Source organism: Fukomys damarensis, unplaced genomic scaffold, assembly GCF_012274545.1.
Source record: "Fukomys damarensis isolate Sample0158 unplaced genomic scaffold, DMR_v1.0_HiC HiC_scaffold_35, whole genome shotgun sequence".
NCBI lineage: Eukaryota > Metazoa > Chordata > Mammalia > Rodentia > Bathyergidae > Fukomys > Fukomys damarensis.
Genome location: NW_022900947.1, coordinates 1474224 through 1494943, shown reverse-complemented (window position 1 = coordinate 1494943; position 20720 = coordinate 1474224). Strand labels below are relative to the sequence as shown.

Sequence of the window (20720 nt, the reverse complement as noted above, 5' to 3'; positions counted from 1 at the left end):
TTTTTTTTTTTTTTTTTTTTTGTACCGGTACTGGGGATCAAAATGTAAGGCTTTTTTTGGCGGGGAGGATGGGGAGGACAGGGTCTTGCCATGTAGGGCAGGCTGGCCTTGAACTCATGGCAATCCTCCTGCCTCAGGCTCCCAGGTGCTGGGTTTACAAGTGTGCACCACCACTCTTGGTTTTTCTTTAAGTCTTAAAACTACCTTAAAATAAAAGAGTTGCTTTAAAAATTACTTTTGAAGAGCTCGGTGGTAGAGCACACATGCCTAGCACACTAAAGCCTCTGGCTTCTATTTGCAGAACTATAATAACACACCAACTGATATTTATTTTTATTTTTATTTTATTTTTTGGTGCTAGCAATTGAACCTCAGGGCCTGGTAACCACTCTACCACTAAGTTGAGCCTCCAGCCCCACTGCAGAAAGTTTGTAATAAAGTGGAGAAATAGGGAAATGGGGTGGGAAAAAGTGACCACTAAAGTGCACGCAGAGTGTTATCTCAAATAAGTCAACAGCGGGCAAAGGAAAAAAGAGGTCTGGCCCTGCACTGCCAGACAAGTGGGGCAGCCTGGACACTGTTGGGCCTCCCTGGGTTTCAGGTTCTTTTACTTTTATCTGTTTATTTTTGGCACCAGGGATCAAACTCGGGTCCTTGAACGTTCGAGGAAGGATTGAACTTGGGTCCTTGTGCTTGTGAGGCAGGCGGCACAACCACTGAGCTAAATCCCCAGCCCCTTTTTTGTTACTTTAAAAAATGTTTTGGATTTGGTTTCTTTGATGGGATAATGAAGGCGGCTGGGCCACCTCCTCAGCTGTACTGGGGACAGTGCCTGGCACAGGGTCAGGAACATGCAGTGCCCACAGTGGAACTACAGGGCCTCAGGCTGGCAGAGAGGGAGACGTGAAAGGGACTGAGGAGGAGAGGCGCAGGGCGGGGGGTGCCGCAGGGAGCTCAACCTCGGTGTCTGGGAGCTGGGAACGTGCAGTCGCCTGGCCAGGCCCATGGCAGAGTAGGGGACCCGGGAGATGAGTGGGCAGGCGGCGCCTGGTTCCCTGTCCTTCCTGGAGTCGCTCAGCTCAGGGGTCACTAGTGCCTGGTGCACGCTGGTTCCCAGCAGGTTCCCGCAGACCCCACCCACCCGTGAGGGCTGCTGGAGGAGCTGGCCCAAGTATGGGCACCCTGTGGTAAGCACATGCGCTGCATGCCCAAGGCCCTGCCAGGGTAGACAAAGCAAAAGCAGAAGCCTGAGTGGCATTTCTGTGGCAGGAGCCAAGTGGAAAGTGCTCAAGTGCTGTCCAACTAAATTGCACAGAAGAGTACATTCAGACACACACAGAGGATGGTGCCTGTGACAGTGGGCTGGGGACGCTGCTCTCTGGTGGCACTGGTGTTGGCACTGATACAGACACTCTGGATCGATCTCACTGTGGTAGCCAGTGGGGAACAAAGTTTATTAAATGTAGTTATCTGCCTGGCTGATTAAATCTTTTTTTGTATCGTTTGTTTTTTGGAACAGGGTCTCCCTATGTAGTTCAGGCTGGCCTTGAACTCACTGTGTAGCCCAGGCTGGCCTGAAACTCTCGGCCATCCTCCTGCCTCAGCCGCCCAAGTGCTGGGACTACAGGCGTGCACCAACACACCAGGCCAATTAAATCATTTTTAAAAGGAGATACAATAGCTGGGTGCAGTGGTACATGCCTATAATGCCAGCACTTTGGGAGGCTGAGGCAGGATGATCCCAAGTGCAAGCCTAGCCTGGCAACCTGCAACACACACACGCACACAGACACACGGAGGGGGAGGATAAAATTAAATGAAAAAAGAATAATCAAGTAATTTAAGACAGTATTGGAGTTAAGTTAAAATTATCAGTATCACACTCATGGTTTTATTTATTTATTTTGGCACTGGGGATCAAATTCAGGACCTTGTACTTATGGAAGGCAGGCAGTGGAACCTCTGAGCTAAATCCCCAGCCAACACTAATGGTTTTAAAATACATGCTTGGCCAAGGACTTAGCTCAGTAGCACCGTGCCTGCCTCACAAGCAGAAGGTCCTGCATTCAATCCCTGTTACTGGGGGAAAAAATAAAAACTTAAAAAATAAATAAATAAGTAAAATACATCCTTTTTTCAGCCCTGCTGCTGGAGCAGTTTACTGTTGGCCGGTGCAGGAGGGACCAGCACCATGAGGTGGCTTTCAGCTCCAGTGCCCAAGTTGGCGCAGGCCCTTGATGCCTGTGCCCAAGCAGGCAAAACTCAATGGGAACAAACATTTTCCCCTGGAAAGAAAAGATGCTCCCAAGGATTCAGGGCAGTGCGGAAGGGTGCCTGCAGCCAGGCTGGGGTGATGGGACCTCAGCATACACTACACAGAACTGTGGTTCACAAAAACCAGTGTGGTGGCCCATGCCTGTAATCAAGCACTCAGGAGGCTAAGGCAGGAGGACTGCCATGATTTTGAGGCCAACCTGGGCTACTAGTGAGTTCAAGGCCAGCCTGGACTATATAGTGAGACCCTGTCTCAAAAAATAAAAACAAAACAAAAAATTCAGTGCCACCTAACCTATGACTTACTAAGAAAGAATACTACTCATCTGAGTATGTGTGGCTACCTTAGGGCAGCAGGACACTGAAGGACATAGCCCTGGGTTTGGGATGCCAGCCTTCTGTGGCCTAACTGAAGATGGCTGAGGAGGGTGCAGGGTAACTCACAGTACCGGGTCTGGGGCCTACCATCCCCAACCTTCCCCCTGGGTAGCCTTGGACTTTTGGCAGAGGCAGCTCACTCAGGGTCCCAGGGTGTCAGGAGGGACCCTTCACAGCACATGTGGCCAGAACACCCGCAGCAGCCGGAGGGATGCACAATGGCCACCACCCAGAGTTGTGTCACCTGACACAACACGCATCACTGGTGTCAGGGTGGGCAGTGAAGCCAGCTGTTGTGACTAACCCAGCAGGGGGTGACCTGTCAGCCCTCTCTCTCCTCAGGCCTCTGGGTGTGAGTTTCTCTCTGTCCCTAGGGGCAGACCCAGGCCTGCTATGGTCTAGCTGTCACCCCAGGGGTGTGGAAGGGTGGGGATGACTCAGCCTTCTTCTCAGGGCCTCAGCAGTCTCTCGGGACAGCACCCGGCCACCCACTCTGTACCAACCCCTCTCCCACCCCTCCAGGCCCTGTGGCCCTGAGAGGCTAGGGAGGCCACGGGTGGGAGGGTCTGTCCAGGACCACAAGGAGGATCATTGCGCAGATGGGCTGGGGTTGGGAGTGCAGTGGCAAAGCATGGGCCTGGTGTGGGTGAGGCCTGGGCTCCATCCCCAACCCTGCACAAAATAAAACCGAACATGTGAAGGCTACCAGTGTGATGCAGCAGGGAGGGGAATGTCGTGAGATTACACCTGGGCCTCCGCTCCTGTGGCTAGACGGGGATTGCCCTGTCGCTCCCACAGAGACACCAGAAGCCAGGGCTTCCCATGGGTGGCATGAACCATGGAAAGTGGCAGGCAGACTGGCCAGGGACCATGGTATGCGGGGGCCCCACAGCGATGGTAGCTCGGCTCATTCTGGGTGCAGAGCCACTGTCAGCCCAGAGCGACAACTAGCCCAACTGGGCCTGCTTTTGCTGGCCCAGGCCTGGGAAAGGGGCAGCTGCAGAGAGGGGTGGACCTCCGAACGCCCCTGCTCTACTCTGATGGATGTCAAGGAATGCACCGTGGCCGCCCTCCACACCAGCACCAGCCCACGGGAGCCTGGACCCACCCCCACCAGCAGCACTGCCGACCATTGGCACAGGGCTAGGGATGCCTGGGGACACCTGGCCAGGAACTTGGACTCCACCTCAACCTGGCATTAGCATAGCGCCCCTGACCCCAAGGCTGCAGCCTCAGGACACCTCTGGCAAAGGCAGGGCTTTCACCACAGCCTGCAAGAGGAGGTCACTCCGGCCACAGGGCCCTGCTGACTGTAGGGCAACATAGGGAGCGGTGAAAAGACACTCCTGCTTCCCCCAGCCAGGGAGATACAAGCGGAGACAGCCAGAACCCTCAAGGACATCCTCCTGCCCCGGAGCCAACAGAGGCTGCCTGGGCACCTTGACTTGCTTGTCCCCTGGGCAGGAAGGTGGCCGTGTCCTCTCCTGCCTGCCAGGGTGGTGTCGACGGGTGCTGCTAACACTAGGCTTCGGCAGGAGCCAGAGGCTCATAATATGACGCCCCCCAAAGTCCAGGCTTCCCTAAAAGCTCAGGTGTCACACCAGAAGCCGGAGTGACCTCAGAGTGAGTGAAGAAGGGAGGTCAGCGGATGCCGGTGCTGAGATGACAGATGACGGATTTCACAGAGGCCTTACCCAGCGCTGTGGAACTGCGGCAGTGGGTGACCATGAGCATGCTGCAGAGGACTGCATGGGGTTTCAGCAAGGAAGGGACATCGGGCAAAGAAATAAAGAAAAACCAAATGGAAATTAGAGGATGAAAAAACTGTCAGCAATATGTAAATGTCAGTGGCTGGGGTCAGAGTCAGAAAGGAGGGTACAGAGTAAAGAATTACGACTGGAGACAGAGCAGAAGTTACCCCACTGGGATGACAGAGAGGACAAACTAAAAAACCACAGACTCTGAGGGACCGCAGGATGATTACAAAAGACCTGACATCCTCGTCATCAGGATCCCCAGGGAGGACAAACAGGCTGAGATTGAAAAGAAAATTAATGGCTAGAGCTGTCCAAATTTGTCAAAAAGATAAACCTACCCTAAAGTAATGGCTACGCATTCTTTAAGGAGAAAGTGATGAGAGAAGGAATCTTGTGACAAGAAGAAAGAACATAGTAAAGAAAAACATGGGTTAAATGCAACAGACTTCCCTTCTCTTGTGTCTTGTTTTTTTGTTTGTTTTTTGTTTTTTGGTACCAGGGATCGAACTCAGGACCTTGCACTTGCAAGGTAGGCGCTGGAACCACTGAGCTAAATCCCTGGCCCTTTTGTGTCGTGCTTTGTTTTGTATTTTGAGACAAGGTCTTACGCTGTAGCTTAGGCTGTCTTTGAACTCACTATATAACCCAGGCTGGCCTCAAACTGGTGCCAATCCTCCTGCCTCAGCCTCCTGAATGTTGGGATTACAGGCAAGTGCCACCAGATCAACTCTTTTGTGTCCTTTTTAATTTAATTTTTTTATTTTTTGGTACCGGGGATCGAACTTGGGTCCTTGCGCTTGTGAGGCAGGCGGTGGAACCACTGAGCTAAATCCCCAGCTCAGGAGCTGGAATTTCTACACTTCACTCAGATTGGTAAAATGATGCCCCAGGAGATGGGAGGCTATGCACTGCTACAGTCTGGATTTGTGGCCCACCACAAAGCCCCACGTGTTGACAGTTCGGTCCCCAGTCAATGGCACTATGGGCAGTGGTGGAACCTTTAGAAGGTGGGGCTTAGCAGGAGGAAGTGAGGTCACTGGGGGCTACCCTCAAAGGGATGGGCCCTCAGTCTCTCTTCGTGGCAGCTTTGCTCCACCATGCACTCCTGTCATGAGGTTCTGCCTCATCACAGCCCAAAGCAACAGGGCCAATGAACGTGGCCTGCAGCCTCCAGTACTGTGAGGCAAAGCAGAGCCTTTCTTCTTTTCAAGTTAGTTATTGCGGGTATTTTGTTACAGCAATGAAAAGGTGACTAACACATGTGTACATAATGTAATACCCTGAACAGCAGTCAAAACTATATACAGTAAAGAAACATACAAACAAAGAAACATATAAACATTACAAATAGGTCAAAATGCAATTCTGGAAAAACAGTAGCCCATAAGAAGGCAAGAAAAAGAAAATAGAGGAAAAAATAGAGCAAATGAAATAAATTATGGCTGTTAAATCCTAACAAATAACTATATTACATATAACTACGTGATCTATATATACCAACTAATAGAGATTGGTAGAACAGATTTTTTTTTTTTTGGTACTGGGGATTGAATTCAGGACCTTGTGCTTACGGGCCCAGCAGTGGAATTACTGAACTAAATCCCTGGACCATAGAACAGATTTTAAAATATGATCCAACTGGGCTGGGGATTTGGCTCAGTGGTTCCACTGCCTGCCTTGCAAGCACAAGGACCTGGGGGGGAAAAATAATCCAACTGTATGCTATCTACAAGAAACTCACTTCAAATATAATGACACAGATTGAATGTAAACAAATGGGAAATACATATCATGCAAACATTAGTCAAAGGAGAGCAGAACTTTAATATCAGATAAAGTAGACTTCAGGGCAAAGAAAAGTTAGATGTTATGTATAAAAATAGGGTCACTACCAAGAATGCATGGCAATTCTAAATGTGCACGTATCAAATAACAGCTACAAAATACATGAGGCAGAGCCCAATAGGACAGAAGGGAAAGTTCACAGTTATAGTTGGAGACCTTAACGTTGCTCTTCGGCAACTGATAGAGCAACAGACAGGAAGTCAGCAAAGCTACAGAAATCATTAACTCTAAAGCCAGCAGGTGTGAGCCAGCATTCCTATAATACTTGAGGATGGTACGATGCATTATTTTCAAGCCCACAGGATATAGAGCAAGACAGAAAGCACCCCAGGCCAACCCATTTAAAAGGACTGAGATCATAGTGTGTGTTCACCAACTGCAGTGGAATCAAGCTCACAATCAGTAACGGGAAGATAACAAGAGAATCCCAAAGCTTGGAAACCACACCACACGCTTCTAAATAATTCATAGATCGGGGAGGAAATCTGAAGGGAAATGGAAGAAAATACATTATTGGATGAAAATGAAACACAACATACCAAGGTTTGCGGGACACAGTTCAGACAATAAGTAAAAGACAATGGGTAGCACTCCATGCTTACAGAAGAAGAGCCAGAAAGTCTCAAATCAATAATCTACAGTCCCATCTCAAGACCTAGAAACAGTAGAGTAAAATAAACACAAAGCAGACAGAAAGAAATAAAGATCAGAAATCAATTAACAACAGCAAAATAAAGTGGACTCTTGAGTTATGACCAGTCTGACATACCAGCAAGTTGGCTGATGACTGGAATTTTAGTTTTAATTTATGAACAAAGTCTTGAGTTACAACCCGAATGCCAGCCACTTGTGTGCTTCCAGAGGGTCTCAGATGCAGACTTAACCCTTAGCGAGTTCTGGAAGGAACATGACAGCATCCTCTCCTGTGTGGGGCTCACTGGGAAATCCTGGGCCGGTGTCTCTCTAAGGACACTGAGCTCTGCCTGGGTACAGGAGAGTGACTGAAGGCTGTGTAGGGGAGCCTGGGTCTTCAGTCAACCAACTTGAGTTACAACCAGACCTCAGGAACAAACTGAGTTCATAAGTCAAGGGTCCACTGCAAGTCAGGCATGGTGGCACATGCTTATAATCCCAGGCACTCTGTGGAGGCTGAGGCAGGATGATTGCAAGTTCAAGGTTAGCTTGGGCTATTTAGCAAGATCCTATCTCAAAAGAAGACACAAATTAGTCTGGCGATATAGCTCAGCAGTAGAACACTTACTTAGTATGTATGAGAGAGACCCCGAGTTCAATCCCTAGTACATGGGGGAAAAACAGTAGAAAAAGAAAAAAAACCCACCAGGAAAATTATAGAGAAAATTAATGAAACTAAAAAGGCAATTCTCTGGAAAGAGAAATAGAATTGAAAAATCTCCAGGAAGAACTATAGCAAAAAAAAGTGAAAAGATAGAAATTGCCAATCTTAGGAACAAAACTACTGTTAGCACTGCAGACATAAAGTGGATGCAATAGAATATTACCACGAACATCTACTTGGTGAAATTGACCAATTCCCCAAAATAAGCAAACAATGCCCTTAATATAAAATGGAGTGATTGACTAGACCTATTGCTAGTAAGGAAATGGAATTTGTAATTTTAAAACCTCCACAAAAGGGCCCAGGGGTTTAGCTTAATGGTTCTGCTGCCTACCCCACAAGTGCAAGGTCCTGAGTTCAATCCCGAGTACCAAAACTAAATAAATAAAATGAAACCTCCACAAAACAAAGCTGCTTCTGTGAGTGGTAGGGCACCTGCTCAGCATGCACAAGACCCTAGGTTTGTCCAGAGTACCAAAAAAGTAAACTAAACTAAAAGGGAAAGAAAAAGTAAACCCTAGCATTCAATGAGTCTGTCAAGGACTGAGTGACCTTCCCATGCCCCACCTCTGGTGCTCTGTGGGAAGCATCTTAGGCGAGACAGAGCCCAGATGAGACTCGCTGGGTGGGGCTGGAGTTTCCTCCTGGAGCAGGCCCTGAGAGGCCCACAGCAGCCACAGGCTTTCTGAGGTGACATGAAGGTTGGGAGCCCCCAACTAGGCAATGTGGAAGAAGCACTGCCTCTTGGACCTTAGGAGCCTCTGGAATGGACCACAGATGTCTCTGGCCCCCAGGGGAGGTGTTGGTGTGACTGCTCATCCTGACAGGTCAACCTCATTGTTCAAGAAGGGTGAAGCAGGGTTAGCAGAGCACACTCCTCCTCGTAAACATGTGACCCTGAGGTCTGGATCCGGCCCTTCCTTCACTAAGTGATGGTCCTCCTCCATGCCCTTCTGCCGTGATGCTCCTGCCCTAGAACCAGCCAACCATGAACTGAATCCCTGAGACCTTGAGCCAAATAAGCCAACTCCTTTTTCAAGTTGTATGTATCCGAACTGTGTCCCAGGACAGGAAAGCTGACTGATATGGATGCCACATGCAAACATGGCATATGCAGATGTGTCCACCTTCTGGAATCTTCTGCCAGAACTGAACCTCTGTCCTCAGGGGCATCCCAGGATCTGTGGACCAAGTGACCTGCTGGCAAGGGGGATGGCAGTCTGGGCCAGGAGTGCTGGTCACAGTCACGAAGGCCTGGTGATGTGAAATCCCTCAGAACCCTTGCCTACTGAGGCAGGGCAGAAAATTGAGGCCACCCCATAGGAGGACATAACCCAGAGTCAGCCAAAAGCCAACAGCCACGGGAGCTGCCCGGCTAAGGCCAGTCCCATGCGTGCCCTCTGCTGGCCACAGCGCAGGCTGCTGGAGGTCATGGCTCAGACAGCTCCATGTACCCCTAGCCGGGCGCATAGCGTGTCACCTGTTCCTTCTTCTGGTCTGCCTTCTGCTTGTTCTCCTGCACGAGGTGCTGCCGGGCCAGCCCCGCCTCCTCATGACTCAGCTTCCCCTGCAGCCTGTGGCACTCACTGGCAACCTGCTGCTCTGCCCAGTCCTTTGCCCGCATCTTCTCCTGCCACTCGAGGAACTCAGAGAGGTCCCCATACCCATCCGCGAGCTTGTCTACCCTGGAGACACAAGGGCAGAGATGCAGCTTGGGGTCCCCATGAGCAGGGCCACTAGGAGGCCACAGGTTCCCCTGGGGGGCAGTGGTCCTCCAGGCTCTGGCCCACCCGCATCTCCCACTGACCCACTGCTTCCCCGTCCCCTCCTCGGCACCCACCCACCAGCACATCGTTCTGGGGCCCTCAGTCCATTTGCTCTGTCCACATCTGTCCATCAGCCACCCCGGTGTCCACTGTCTGGATGCCACCCCCGTCCTCCTGTCTGTTCATCTGCCTGACTCAGACATGAAAGGATCTGAATTGGGAAGGGGTCTGGGAGGAGGTGACCCAGGGAAGGTTTGGGGTTGGCCAGGGGTTTGGCAAGGCCCCCTGCCCTGCTCCATCCCTGCCCAGAGCTGGGATTATCTCTGTGAAGGGTGACCCTGTTGCCACCCCACCCACAGGACCACAGAATCCCTCCACACCAGGTACCCGCTTCCCATCCACTTTGGTCCACACCCCTCTGCCCTCCTAAATCCCTGCATCGCCAAAGTGTTTAGTGTCCCTCCTATGCTAATGCGAAGGCCTAGCTGGGGCCTAGACAGGGTCTGGATGGGGCTGGTCACCAGAAAGACCTAGGGCCAGAATTTCAGCCCACCAGGCCTCCAGGGAGGGAGGAGTAAGAGTCAACCACTCTGAACCTATGCAATGGGCTCATCATCAGGGGCATCTATGTGGTGCAGCCCCTGAAAACCCAAAGGATGGGTTGCAGGGGCTCCTGGTGGTGGAATAGGTGGAGGGTCCTGGACCCCAGGGACCAGAAAGAGCTGTGGGCACCCCCTGTAGGGAGGGCGGGCAGAGGGCGCACCAGGCCCCGCCCTCACCTCTGCAGCTCCTTCTCCACCTGGCGCCGGTACAGAGACCCTTCCCGCAGGATGGCAGCCGCATTCATCTTGACGGGGATGTGGTCAGGCTGCAGGAAGGGGACGGGGAGAGCAGTGTCCTCTGCCTCAGCGTGGGGCCATCCTTGGGGCCCCCAGCCCCTGAGGGGTGGGAGAGGTGGGGTCCCTCACCCTGTAGAAGGTCAGCTTGGGAGTCTTCCGGATTCGGGGCAAGGTGGATCGAAGCTGCAGCTGCTTCTTAGAGTCCTGCAGAAGCCAAGAAGAGACAGCCTGGCACCTGTGCCCACTTGTGCCCCAGCCTGCCCAGGTAGACAGCTGGCCTGCACCCCTGAAGCCCACCCGCTCCCCTCTGCCCTAGTCAAGCCTCCACGGTGTGTTCTCACCCTGGCCCCATGGCCTTGGGTGTCTGGGAGGGGCAAAGACACGCAGGGTCCCCTGGCCTGGGAACAGGACCTTCTCCTTGGCTGCCGCAGCCTGGAGCCTCTCTGGCTTCTCGCCCCACCAGGCTGCTCCCAATCTCTGCCCCGCTGCTGTGTGCCAGGGCTGCACGCCACAGCAGTGAAAGGCACCACTCACCCTGGGCAAGCTGCTGTGGGTGGTGCCAGTGCCCAGCTGCTCAGCAGCCCACGTGGGTTGTGCACTGAGGGAGGTTTCTCTGCATGCCTTCCCCTCCTGGTCCCCTGACTTCCTTCCTGGCCAACACCCCTGGGTTCATCTTTTGACAGGAGTTCAAACCCAGAGACAAGGCTGCGGGTGCACCTTCTGGGTGCTTTCTTTCTCCAGGCTCGGGTGTGCCCTCTCTGCCCGCGCTCAGTGTGGCCCAGAGCCACTCCCAGCTATACTGGGAATCTGCCCATGGCCTTCGCGTCACCACTGAAATAGCATCCTTTGTTTCTGGTGCCACTGGGGATTAAATCTGGGCCTTCGCAGTGAGCCACATCCTCAGCCCTTTCATTTTGAGAGAAGGTCTTGCTAAGTCAGTAAGTTGCCCAGGCTGAGTTTAAATTTGTGATCCTCATGCCTCAGCCTCCTCAGAGTGCTGGAATCACAAGTGTGTACCACACCTGGTCAGTGGAACTTCTCTGTGACCTGCGTAAACGCCTGGATGGAGACAGGCGGTGTTACCTGCACAGGTGGTGCACCGTGGGGCCTGGGCATGGCGCACCTCAGCTCCTCCATGTTGGCCAGCAGCAGCAGCTCCTGCCAGGACACCAGCCAAAGGGGGGGTACCCTGGGCCATTGGGGGGCACACATGCGAAGCCCAGCAGCCCTCCCCCATATCAGGTGCCGGGGACCCTGGGGAGGCGGGCGTCATGCTGCTACCTCAGCCTTCTGGCGGTTGAATCTCTTGGCCAGCTGCAGCTGCCGCTGCTCCCTGGGCTCCTGGTAGGTGCTCTGAGGGACCTGCAGTGGAGCCCTGGTCAGTGACTGCCACGTGGGGGTGTCAGGACACGTGTGGGTGAAGGGAAGTGGATGGTGGCCTGGGCCCCAGGGAAAGCCCTTCCCAGGAGCCCCTGGTGATGCAGTGGAGGAAGCGGACTGGACCTAAGCAGGGGTGGGCAAGGGGCAGAGGGAGGGCCGGCTCCTGACGGCAAGGATGCCAGAGGGCCTGGGAGTGCCAAGGAGAGAGGAAGATGGGGAAGGAGGGGGGATGGCTTGAGAGAAATAGACAAATGCACTGAAGAGGTGGGATCAGAAACATTGAAGATCTAGAGGGTTAGCGAAGGGTTACTTGCCATCCAGGCCCCCGATCGTCCATCCACCCACCCACCCATCCAACAGTTCACTGAGGGTCTGCTGTGAGCCAGGACTAGGCTGGCCCAATTGGGAATGTGGGACAGAAAAAGGTAAGACTTGGCAGAGAAGAGCGATGGTAAGCAGCGACAAGCAGGCCCACACGCTACCAGACTAACTCATCAGTGCTACAGAGAAACAGCTGGGCCACAGAGTGGGACGCCCTGTGAGAGGGGCCATGTGGGTGAGGGTTCATGAAGAGTTTCTGTGAATGAGATCCGAATGAGATGGGCTTCGGTGGGACCTGGGACCTCCCAGCACTATCGTCTGGCCTCACCCTCCTGCCCCAGACAGTAAAGAGCATAATGTGAGGCTTGATTTTTTTTCTATAATGAAGGAAGTTAGCCCAAAGAGAAAGTTGACTTGCAGAAGAGGCTGAAGTAGAATCACAGAGAAACAGAGATGGAGCCTGGAGCCTGGATCAAACCATGCCTGAAGCCTATCCTACTTTGGCTGTGAGAGTCAGCCAGTGATCTATTGTTTAAGTCAGTGTGAGCTGCATTTTTCTGTTACTTGCAGTACAGAGGATCCAGACTCATAAATCAGGCAGGCAGAGAGGGACGTGGGACATCCATGGAGGCATCACTGTGCCTACAGCCCAAAGGCTGTATTCATTGTGACCTGACTTGTTGCGTCTCATGGGGAGGGTGGCACACTGCACCACGACTAAAAGTGAGCTCCAAGTTCCAGCTCCACAGAGCCTCACAGCTCCACTCCACACCTGCTGAGGGGTGGAGGCCTGGTGGGCTCCAGCTGCCCTGCTCCGTGGGCGTCAAAGTGAGAAGAGTCACCCAACACTCCAGGTCAGGGCGGTGTACCCTGGCCCTGGAGGAGTCCAGCTCCCTGTGGCCCCTGCAGTTCACTTCCTGGCCTGAACGTTCCATGGTACAAGTCTGTGCCCCCTGCAAATGCCCAACTCACAGGTCTTGGCTTGGCCACAGTGGGGACCGGCTCAGGCACTGGAATGGCACGGGGCCGGGGTGCTGTCAGGTTGAATTCTCTGGGCTCTGTGACTTTGGCCTTGACCTTGGCAAGAGGGGCCTGGTGGGCTGATTCTCCCTCCAGCTGGTCCAGCAGGCCCTGGACCTCCGGCTGCCACCTGGGTGGCAAAGGGAGAAGCCCAGGTCACTTCCTCTGTGGGCCTTGGGACTGAAAGGACCCCAGGACCTGGGTCTCCCTCGGAAGGCTGGTGACGGGACTGAGGGCTGCTTCCCTGGTGCCCAGGACTTGCAGGCAGGGCCCAGCCACACTCTTTGTGCAGACGATGAAGAGACAGGCTGGGCAGTGAAGACAGGGGACCTGGGGACCATGGAGCCTGAGCAGCAGCAGGGATGTGGAGCTAAACTGGGGCAGAGCAGATGGCACAGATGGGGAAGTCGGGAGTGGGAGGAAGCTGGCAAGGGAAGGGGCCTTCTGGAGCGGCACCGTGGGAGACGGGTGTGGTGCGAGCCACAGGCAGGGAGTCCGGCTGTCCTCGCTTGCTCCGGATGGCCTCAGGCTGGGGGCTCTGGAGCAGGGCTGGGGGCCTTGTTGGGAACAGTCCACCACCACCGGCATCCTTGCAGAGCTCCAGCCCCATGTCCAGAACCAGGGCCACCCCACAATTCCCACTGCAGGGGGTTCCCACGCAGCCATGCCAAGCTGGCCCCAGGGCCCCCAAACAGGGAAAGGGCAGGAGGTTTGAGCAGCTGGTCCTAGGGAGCTGGGGAAGCACCCCAGCAGTGCTCGCATTCCTTAGAGTTCTGTCCCACTACCAGCAGCAGGGACGTGCTGGGACTGAGGGCAGTCCCTTGGTGAAGACGAAGCAGCTCCAGGGACCCCACTGTGGGAGTCAGAGCTCTGCAAGGCCCACCTGTGCCACAACAGTCCCTAGAAAGACAGGGTGCCTCCCCTCCTCTCGGAGGAAGATGCCTGGGGTCTCCCCGCTGCACCCTGGCCCCTGAATGCGTCCCCATGTCTGGTTTGCCCCAGCTCACCCCAGGCTGAGGGGCACAGAGGGCAACAAGGACAGCTTGGGGCATTCACCCTGGCTCAGAAAAGAGCCAGAAGCTGGGCCTGAACCACCTGGAGCTGGAGCAGAGCTGCTGCCCTGCCTGGCTCTCCCAGCTCCCCTCAGCCTGCACTCTGGGTCTGCAGAGAGGCCAGGGACAGGGCTGGCCACTGTCACTGGCCTTTGAACAGTGGGCAGGATCAGAGCAAAAGGGCCATTTCTTGTCCCCCTGATACCCTCTGGCCGCCAGGCCCACCCTCTGCCAGGCAGCTGTGGGCACTGAGGGACCTGGACTGATGGCCAGGACATGTCCTGTTTGCTTTGCCCAGCTGCAGGGCTAGGCTTGCCGTCCGTGGGCCTCTCCGAGCCTCTTGCCCCAAAACCAGGGAATCGCGGGGCCCAGCTATACTGAGGTGCTAGGGTGGTCTGTTCAGGGCTGGGGTCCCCACCTCAGCAGGGGTTCAATCCAGTTCTCCTGCACGTGGGCTGCTGTGTAGATGAGGCTCCACTCGTCCTTGATCCAGGAGCACAGGTTTAAGGGGTTGAAGAAGAACCTGAGGAACTGGGGGTAGGGCTGTGAGGGGCGGGGCCCAGGCCAGCACCCCCATCACCCTCAGTGTCCTTCCTAGGAGTTGGCCGCCCAGGGCCTCGGCCACACGCAGGGCAGAGCTGCATCTCTGACCACGCTCCTACTGCCAGGCAGCGGGGACACAGGGGAAGCTGGACACCCTTTGGGCTCTGGAATTCAGGGATGGAGCTGTGCCTTTTTCCGCAACCCCACCCTCCCTCAATCCCACCTGCCTCCGATGGGGCTGTGTTCCTGCCTGGGACCTGGCAGACCCGAGGACTCTCAGACAGATGAAGCAGATGGGGGTCCGGGATGCGGGGCCGGCAGGAGGCTCACCTTGACCGTCCTGCTCAAAGGCAGGGCCTTGGCAATGTTGCGGAAGAGCTGGAGGCCGAGCTCGTCCAGCTGGAATGTGGCCAAGTAGCAGAGCACTGAGGGGAGAGCAGTGTGAGGGGCGCCCTCCCCACTTCTGCAACCCTCACCACGTTTCCCTCAGGGCTGGGCGGTGAGGACAAGGTCTGGTCTCCACAGTGGTGAACCCTCTCCCTCAAAGCAGACAGCAGCTAGAGGGCTCTGCCCCCCCATCTCTCTCTGTCTCTCTCTGATTTTAATTTTTTAAATTTATTTCTTATTTTTTTTGGTACCGGGGATCAAACTTGGGCCCTTGCTCTTGCAAGGCAGGTGGCAGAACCACTGAACCAAAATCCCTGGCTCTCTCTCTCTCTCTCTCTCTCTGTACGGGGGGTTAAACCTCGGACCTTCACAACAAGCTACATCCCTAGCCCTTTTTAAAACTTTGTTTTGAGACTTGCCATCCTCCTGCCTCAGCCTCCCAGAGTGCTAGAATCATAGATGTCCAGCTGGCATCTCTCATATTTAACCCCCGTGACGGTCCCAACTGTGACTCAGAACGTGCTCTACCCAAAGTTCTTAGGGACAGGGACAGGCGCCAGGAACCCCAAAAAAGGAGGGGTGCTCTCAGCCAGACCAGGCTCTCTCTCTCTCTCTCTCTCTCTCTCTCTCTCTGTACGGGGGGTTAAACCTCGGACCTTCACAACAAGCTACATCCCTAGCCCTTTTTAAAACTTTGTTTTGAGACTTGCCATCCTCCTGCCTCAGCCTCCCAGAGTGCTAGAATCATAGATGTCCAGCTGGCATCTCTCATATTTAACCCCCGTGACGGTCCCAACTGTGACTCAGAACGTGCTCTACCCAAAGTTCTTAGGGACAGGGACAGGCGCCAGGAACCCCAAAAAAGGAGGGGTGCTCTCAGCCAGACCAGGCCTCCTGTGCCAGACCATAGCTGTGGGGGTGGCAGGGCGAGGCCTTTCTGCCAGCACGTTGGCCATCCATGAACCTTAGCTTCCCGTCTGCGAGGTGCAGGAATGTGTCTACCCTGGTCAACCCGCTGGTGGGCGACTGTGGGGATGTCATGAGCAAAGTGGTTGTGCAGAAACCCAGGCCACTTCCTAGGTCACTCCAGGGGTCTGCTCCAGGGGGCACAGCGAGCTGGGGCCTGGGAACGCGCAACTGACACCCACCCTGGAAGAGGCTGTAGTCGGCCCACAAGCAGAGCCGGCCATCCTGCACATAGAAGGCGTCCACCACAACAGCCAGGAGCTTCCGGTACCGCAGGCAGCCAGACAAGAGCTCTGAGACGAAGGCCCACTTCTGGGGGCTCAGCACCTGCACCTGGGGGACAGCTGGAGGGGTCACCAGGGTCTGGAGGAGAGGGCGGAGGTGGGGACAGGCTGGGAGGGCCCGGCTCACACCGTCTTCCTGGAGCAGTGGGCATGGGTGGAGGGGACCGGGGGCCCCAGGCACCGTCCCCGGTCCAGGCTGGCAAGGGAGCAGTGCCAAGCAAAACAGAAGGATGAGAGGGAAAGGCGCATCGCACAGGACGGACGCTCATAAAGGTCAGCTGTCGGGGAAGGTGAGGCCAGGGCGCTGGGAGGGGACAGAGCGTTAAGTGGGGAAAACGAAGAGTTCTGGAGATGGACGGAAGTGGTGGCTGCATAACCGGGAGAATGCGCTTAAGCCCCGGAACCGGACACCCGACAATGAAGTGGTAAGTTTTATGTCATGTGAATTTTACAATAATGTAAAAAATGAGCTCATATAGAGGTTTTCAGATGAAGGAATAAAAATTACCAAACAGCATGAGCAAGGAAACCTAGAGCTTCTCCAGCATGGAAAGTGTTCAAGAAGGCAATGGGGCAGCTTGGCCGGCTGCGCAGGCGCTCTGGAAATGTCCCTAGGGCCTTGGACCGGAGCCGAGCCTTTCACTCCCTGACTGACTCCACTACTTGGAATCCAAGGCCCTGCAGAAGACACCATGAGCAAGGCACAGGCTGCCAGGGAGACCAGAGCGGCTCCAGCCCCAAGTCCCGTATGAGGATGCATGGGCGCCATGCGTCCCCACCCAGCACCAGCACCACTCGGCCACTGAAGTGACAGCGCCTGGCTGAGGCCTGGGATGTGACAGGCGCGCGGGACGCCCCAGGGTGAAGGCATTCCCTATGAATCCAGGTGTGGAGCCGTGAAAAGTGAGAAAAACACAGTGATGCTACAGGAAAGCTCAAAGGAGATGACGGAACAGTGGAACCACATAAATGAGACACACAGAGGAGGGCTGTGCTCCAGCCTCTGCACCCGCCTTCCCTGCCCCCAGAAGAGCCTGCGCATGCTCACTGTAGCCTCTGTCCTCCAGGGATAGGCTTTCCCTCCCTCGCTGCTCCCTGCCCTGTAGGCAAGCACTTCCCAGGGAGCCGCACCCCAGCAGCTGGGCTAGGAAAGAAACATGGCTATCTCATTTATTTTAAATTTTTACTTATTTGTTTTGTTTTTTTTTTTTTGAGACAGGGTCTCACTACATAGTTCAGGCTGGCCTTGAACTCACAGCAGTCCTCCTGCCTCGGCCTCCAATACTGAGATAACAGGAGGGCATCACCATGCCCATCGTTAATTTCTAATTGGAATAACATTTTCTAGTCATTTTTTTTTTCCAGTACTGGGGAACACACTCAGGACCTTGCACTTGTGAGGCAGGCTTGCTGCCACTGAGCTAAATCTCCAGCCCTTTTTTAGTGATTACAGATGCAGGGCCAAGTGGGTGCCAACAAAGGATATCCGGAGCCAGGGCCTCGCCACAGGGAAAGACGGCATGCTAATGCCAGGCCAGCCACCCCCCAGAGACACCGGGTGTCTGGGACACAGCACTTCCCACAGAGAGGGACCCGGCCCGGGGCAGGGTCAGCACTGAGCACCAGCAAGGCCTGTCTTCCACTGCCAGTGAGGCTAGGACTGGGCTGGGTCTCCCTGGAGCAACGCGAGGCCCACTACACTCTGAACAATTCCGGGGGGGGGGTGCGTCAGACACCAAGGGAACCTCACCAGCCCCTGGGGAGAGCAGCAAAGCCACCAGCTTCACAGTTGGCAGTGCCAGATCCTCCTGGACTCCCTCACATCCTGGGACAGGGCTGGGCACAGAGGGGCTGCGACACTGGCAATCAAGGAACACCTGTTATCTAGGGGTCTGAGGACTGGCAAGACATAGGCAAAGGAAAAAGGGCTGCCAGGTGCCCACGCCATGTCCTTCCTCTCTAACAGCATGAACCCTGACCTGTTGGGGTGGTGATTGCCCTTGTTGGCAGGGTCATGTGACAAATTGTTTGTTTGGTACTGGGGATTGAACTCTGGACCTTGTGTTTTTGAGGTAGATGGAGGAGCCACTGAGCTATATCCCCAGCCCAACCATTTTAATCACTGAGATATCATAACAAATTGCTACATGTGACTTCTAAGAAACACCTTGAAAAGAAGGCAGATTTGGCTGCCACATGCCTTGGGCTGTTTGCCTTTGTCCTCTCCACACCTGGGACTGTGGGCATGATGCTAGATAGAGCAGCCATTTTGTGGCTACGAGGAAAGGAACATGCTAAGGATGCTGTGTGGAGGGGAGGGGAGTGCATTCCTCCCAGCACCTCAGAGTGGCTGGGCCTCCCTCAGCTGCCGTCTTCAGACTGCTTCACATATAAGCAAAGAGGCCTCTCATTGATCTAAGCAGCTATTTTTCTGGATTATAATGTAGCTAAACAGTTTGCTAACAGATATAGATCTAAGCAGATGGTTCAAAGAAGAGGTGCATAATGCCTGAAATTTTGTGGAAATATAGAAGAGAAATGCCGGTTATAACTCTACCAGGCCCTTCCCCCACTTCTTTGGTTGGTAAAAAAATAAACTGCCTGTACCTTGGGTTGGTGGGAAAGGATGGGAACAGGTGCTGGGGGAGAAAGGGCAGCAGCAATGCACAGATCTCTGAGACAGCCAGCTGGAGCTCCCCTGACATCAGGAGAGCCAGGCTGTAGTGCACAGCTGTACTGTAGTCCCAGCATTCTGGGAGGCTGAGGCAGGAGGATCACAAGCTAGAGTCTCGTGTTTTTTATGTTATGAATAGTAAAAAGAGCTGGGGATGTAACCCAGTACAAAGGTCTTTGGTTCACTTCCCAGAACCAGAAAAATAAGTACTCTTACAGCGAAAATTGATGTTTTCTGGGACCAGACCTTGGGCTCACCTGGCCAGGTGTGCAGAGGGACCAGGTGCAGAGGGCTGCTGCGGTGAGCACAGGAAACAAGGGCCAGGCCCTGCACAGGGGAGCCGCACCAACACTGACGGGGCGGGCAGTGGGCTGTGGGCTGCTCGTGGCCTTCAGAAAGGAGCTAGGAAAACCCAGGCACATCCGCCCCTGGGATGGAGTTGAGGCAGGCTCCACGCTGGCTTGTGAGAAGGGAAGGGCAGCGCATGGCTGTTTCTTAGTTTGTGTTCCACTGTGGTGACAGAATTCCAGGCTGGGTAACTTGTAAAAAAATGGATCAAGAGCGGGTTGGGCATGCCTGGTTTCCAAAAGGGCTGGTCCAAGACACAGGGCCCCCTGCCCTGCAACTATGCTGTCCCCGGAACTCAAGCTCCCCTGCAGCCCAACACTCCTGCCAGCCCCGTCTAGGAAGCACTGTTGGCTGGTATGAATCATTTTGCTTTTATTCTCATACATACTATAGGGCTGCCTCTCTCTGCCTGCTTCCCAGCACGGTCCCCTTCCCTGTCTGGTCCCCGTGTGTCTCTCTCCTCTTTGTGTGGCATCCACATCTCCCTCTTCTCATGAGGACATTATCACCAGATGGGCCTGGCAGACTGTGGGGCTGGCCTCAGTGGCTGATGTCAGAGACTTCTGCAAGGTCATATCCCTGGGCTGGCAGGGTTAGGACTGCAGCAGGTCTGGGGTCACTGCCTCCAACACCACCTCTTGGCAGACTCTCCTGCCGCCAGCTTCTGTGTCGTGGCATTTTCTGGCAGGTGACAGTCTCAAACTGTGAGCAAAGGTGACAGATTGCAGCCATCTTCTGACAACTGGAGAAAAAGTGAGTTGCCCAACTGGGTCAGTACCCAGTGTCCCACTCTGTTATGACTTCAGAGGGGCTATGAAAGGACCAGAAAGGCCCTGTGCCTCTGAAGTAGGCAGAGTGGTGGCAGCCCTGCCCAGCTGCTGCCAGGCCCACGTGTGGTACTGAGCTGCCACGTTGTCCTTGGAAAGGCAAATGGTCACCACGTCGTGACTTCCACTCATATTCTGCTGGTTGTGGTGAAGGTTACTTGCCAGACTGATGGGCTCCAGAGACTCTGGAGAGGTGAGTGGACCGGGAGTGCTGTATTGCTCGGTGGATTAACCCTGCTGTCCACAGCTGAGTGTGTGGGGAGGACGTGGGTCTGGTTGGAAGTGGGCACTGGTCATGCCGGTGGGAGGTATCTGTCTACCTACGACACTTTCCCTGTCTGCTTCCTGTCTGCTGTGGGCTGGGTGGATTGGCTCCACCAAGCCCTTCTCCCATGATGTTCCTGCCTTGGAGTCAGCTGCCCATTGACTGAAACTTCTGAAACTATGAGCCCAATGAATCTCTCACCTCCTAAATTTCAGGCGTTGGGTATTTTGCCTGGCAACAGGAAAAATTACAAATATGGTTGTTTAAAAAAACCCCAAAACTCCAAACCACTGCAGCCATCTCATTTTTCTATAAGGGTTCTCATCAAGAAATAGAGACAGCAACTTCACCTTTCTGAGGGTCGGGACCTCTTCCTCCCAAAGGCGAGCTGTCCAGATCGGTGTGTGTGTATGTGTGTGTGTGCGTGTGCGTGTGTG

The 20720-nt window shown here is 54.2% G+C and overlaps 2 protein-coding genes across 5 annotated transcripts in view; one reads left to right on the top strand and one right to left on the bottom strand.

The window, feature by feature from the left end:
- The window catches only part of Cfap99 (cilia and flagella associated protein 99), a 33478-nt gene that overhangs the window by 1615 nt on the left and 11143 nt on the right, over positions 1–20720 (bottom strand). For both annotated transcript variants that reach the window (XM_033758881.1, XM_033758882.1), the window contains exons 4-12: positions 16068–16218; positions 14863–14957; positions 14408–14520; positions 12890–13067; positions 11498–11578; positions 11300–11374; positions 10346–10420; positions 10157–10245; positions 9092–9296 (exon numbers count right to left, since the gene is read on the bottom strand). In XM_033758881.1, the coding sequence (XP_033614772.1) occupies positions 9092–9296; positions 10157–10245; positions 10346–10420; positions 11300–11374; positions 11498–11578; positions 12890–13067; positions 14408–14520; positions 14863–14957; positions 16068–16218 (1062 nt within the window). The remainder of the gene's footprint in view (positions 1–9091; positions 9297–10156; positions 10246–10345; positions 10421–11299; positions 11375–11497; positions 11579–12889; positions 13068–14407; positions 14521–14862; positions 14958–16067; positions 16219–20720) is intronic.
- Positions 19973–20720, top strand: part of Zfyve28 (zinc finger FYVE-type containing 28) — a 95795-nt gene continuing 95047 nt past the window's right edge. The window contains exon 1 of one of the 3 annotated variants that reach the window (XM_019210293.2): positions 19973–20211. In XM_019210293.2, the coding sequence (XP_019065838.2) occupies positions 20188–20211 (24 nt within the window). In that variant the 5' untranslated portion in view covers positions 19973–20187. The remainder of the gene's footprint in view (positions 20212–20720) is intronic. The other 2 variants (XM_033758879.1, XM_033758880.1) reach the window with 2 other exon arrangements.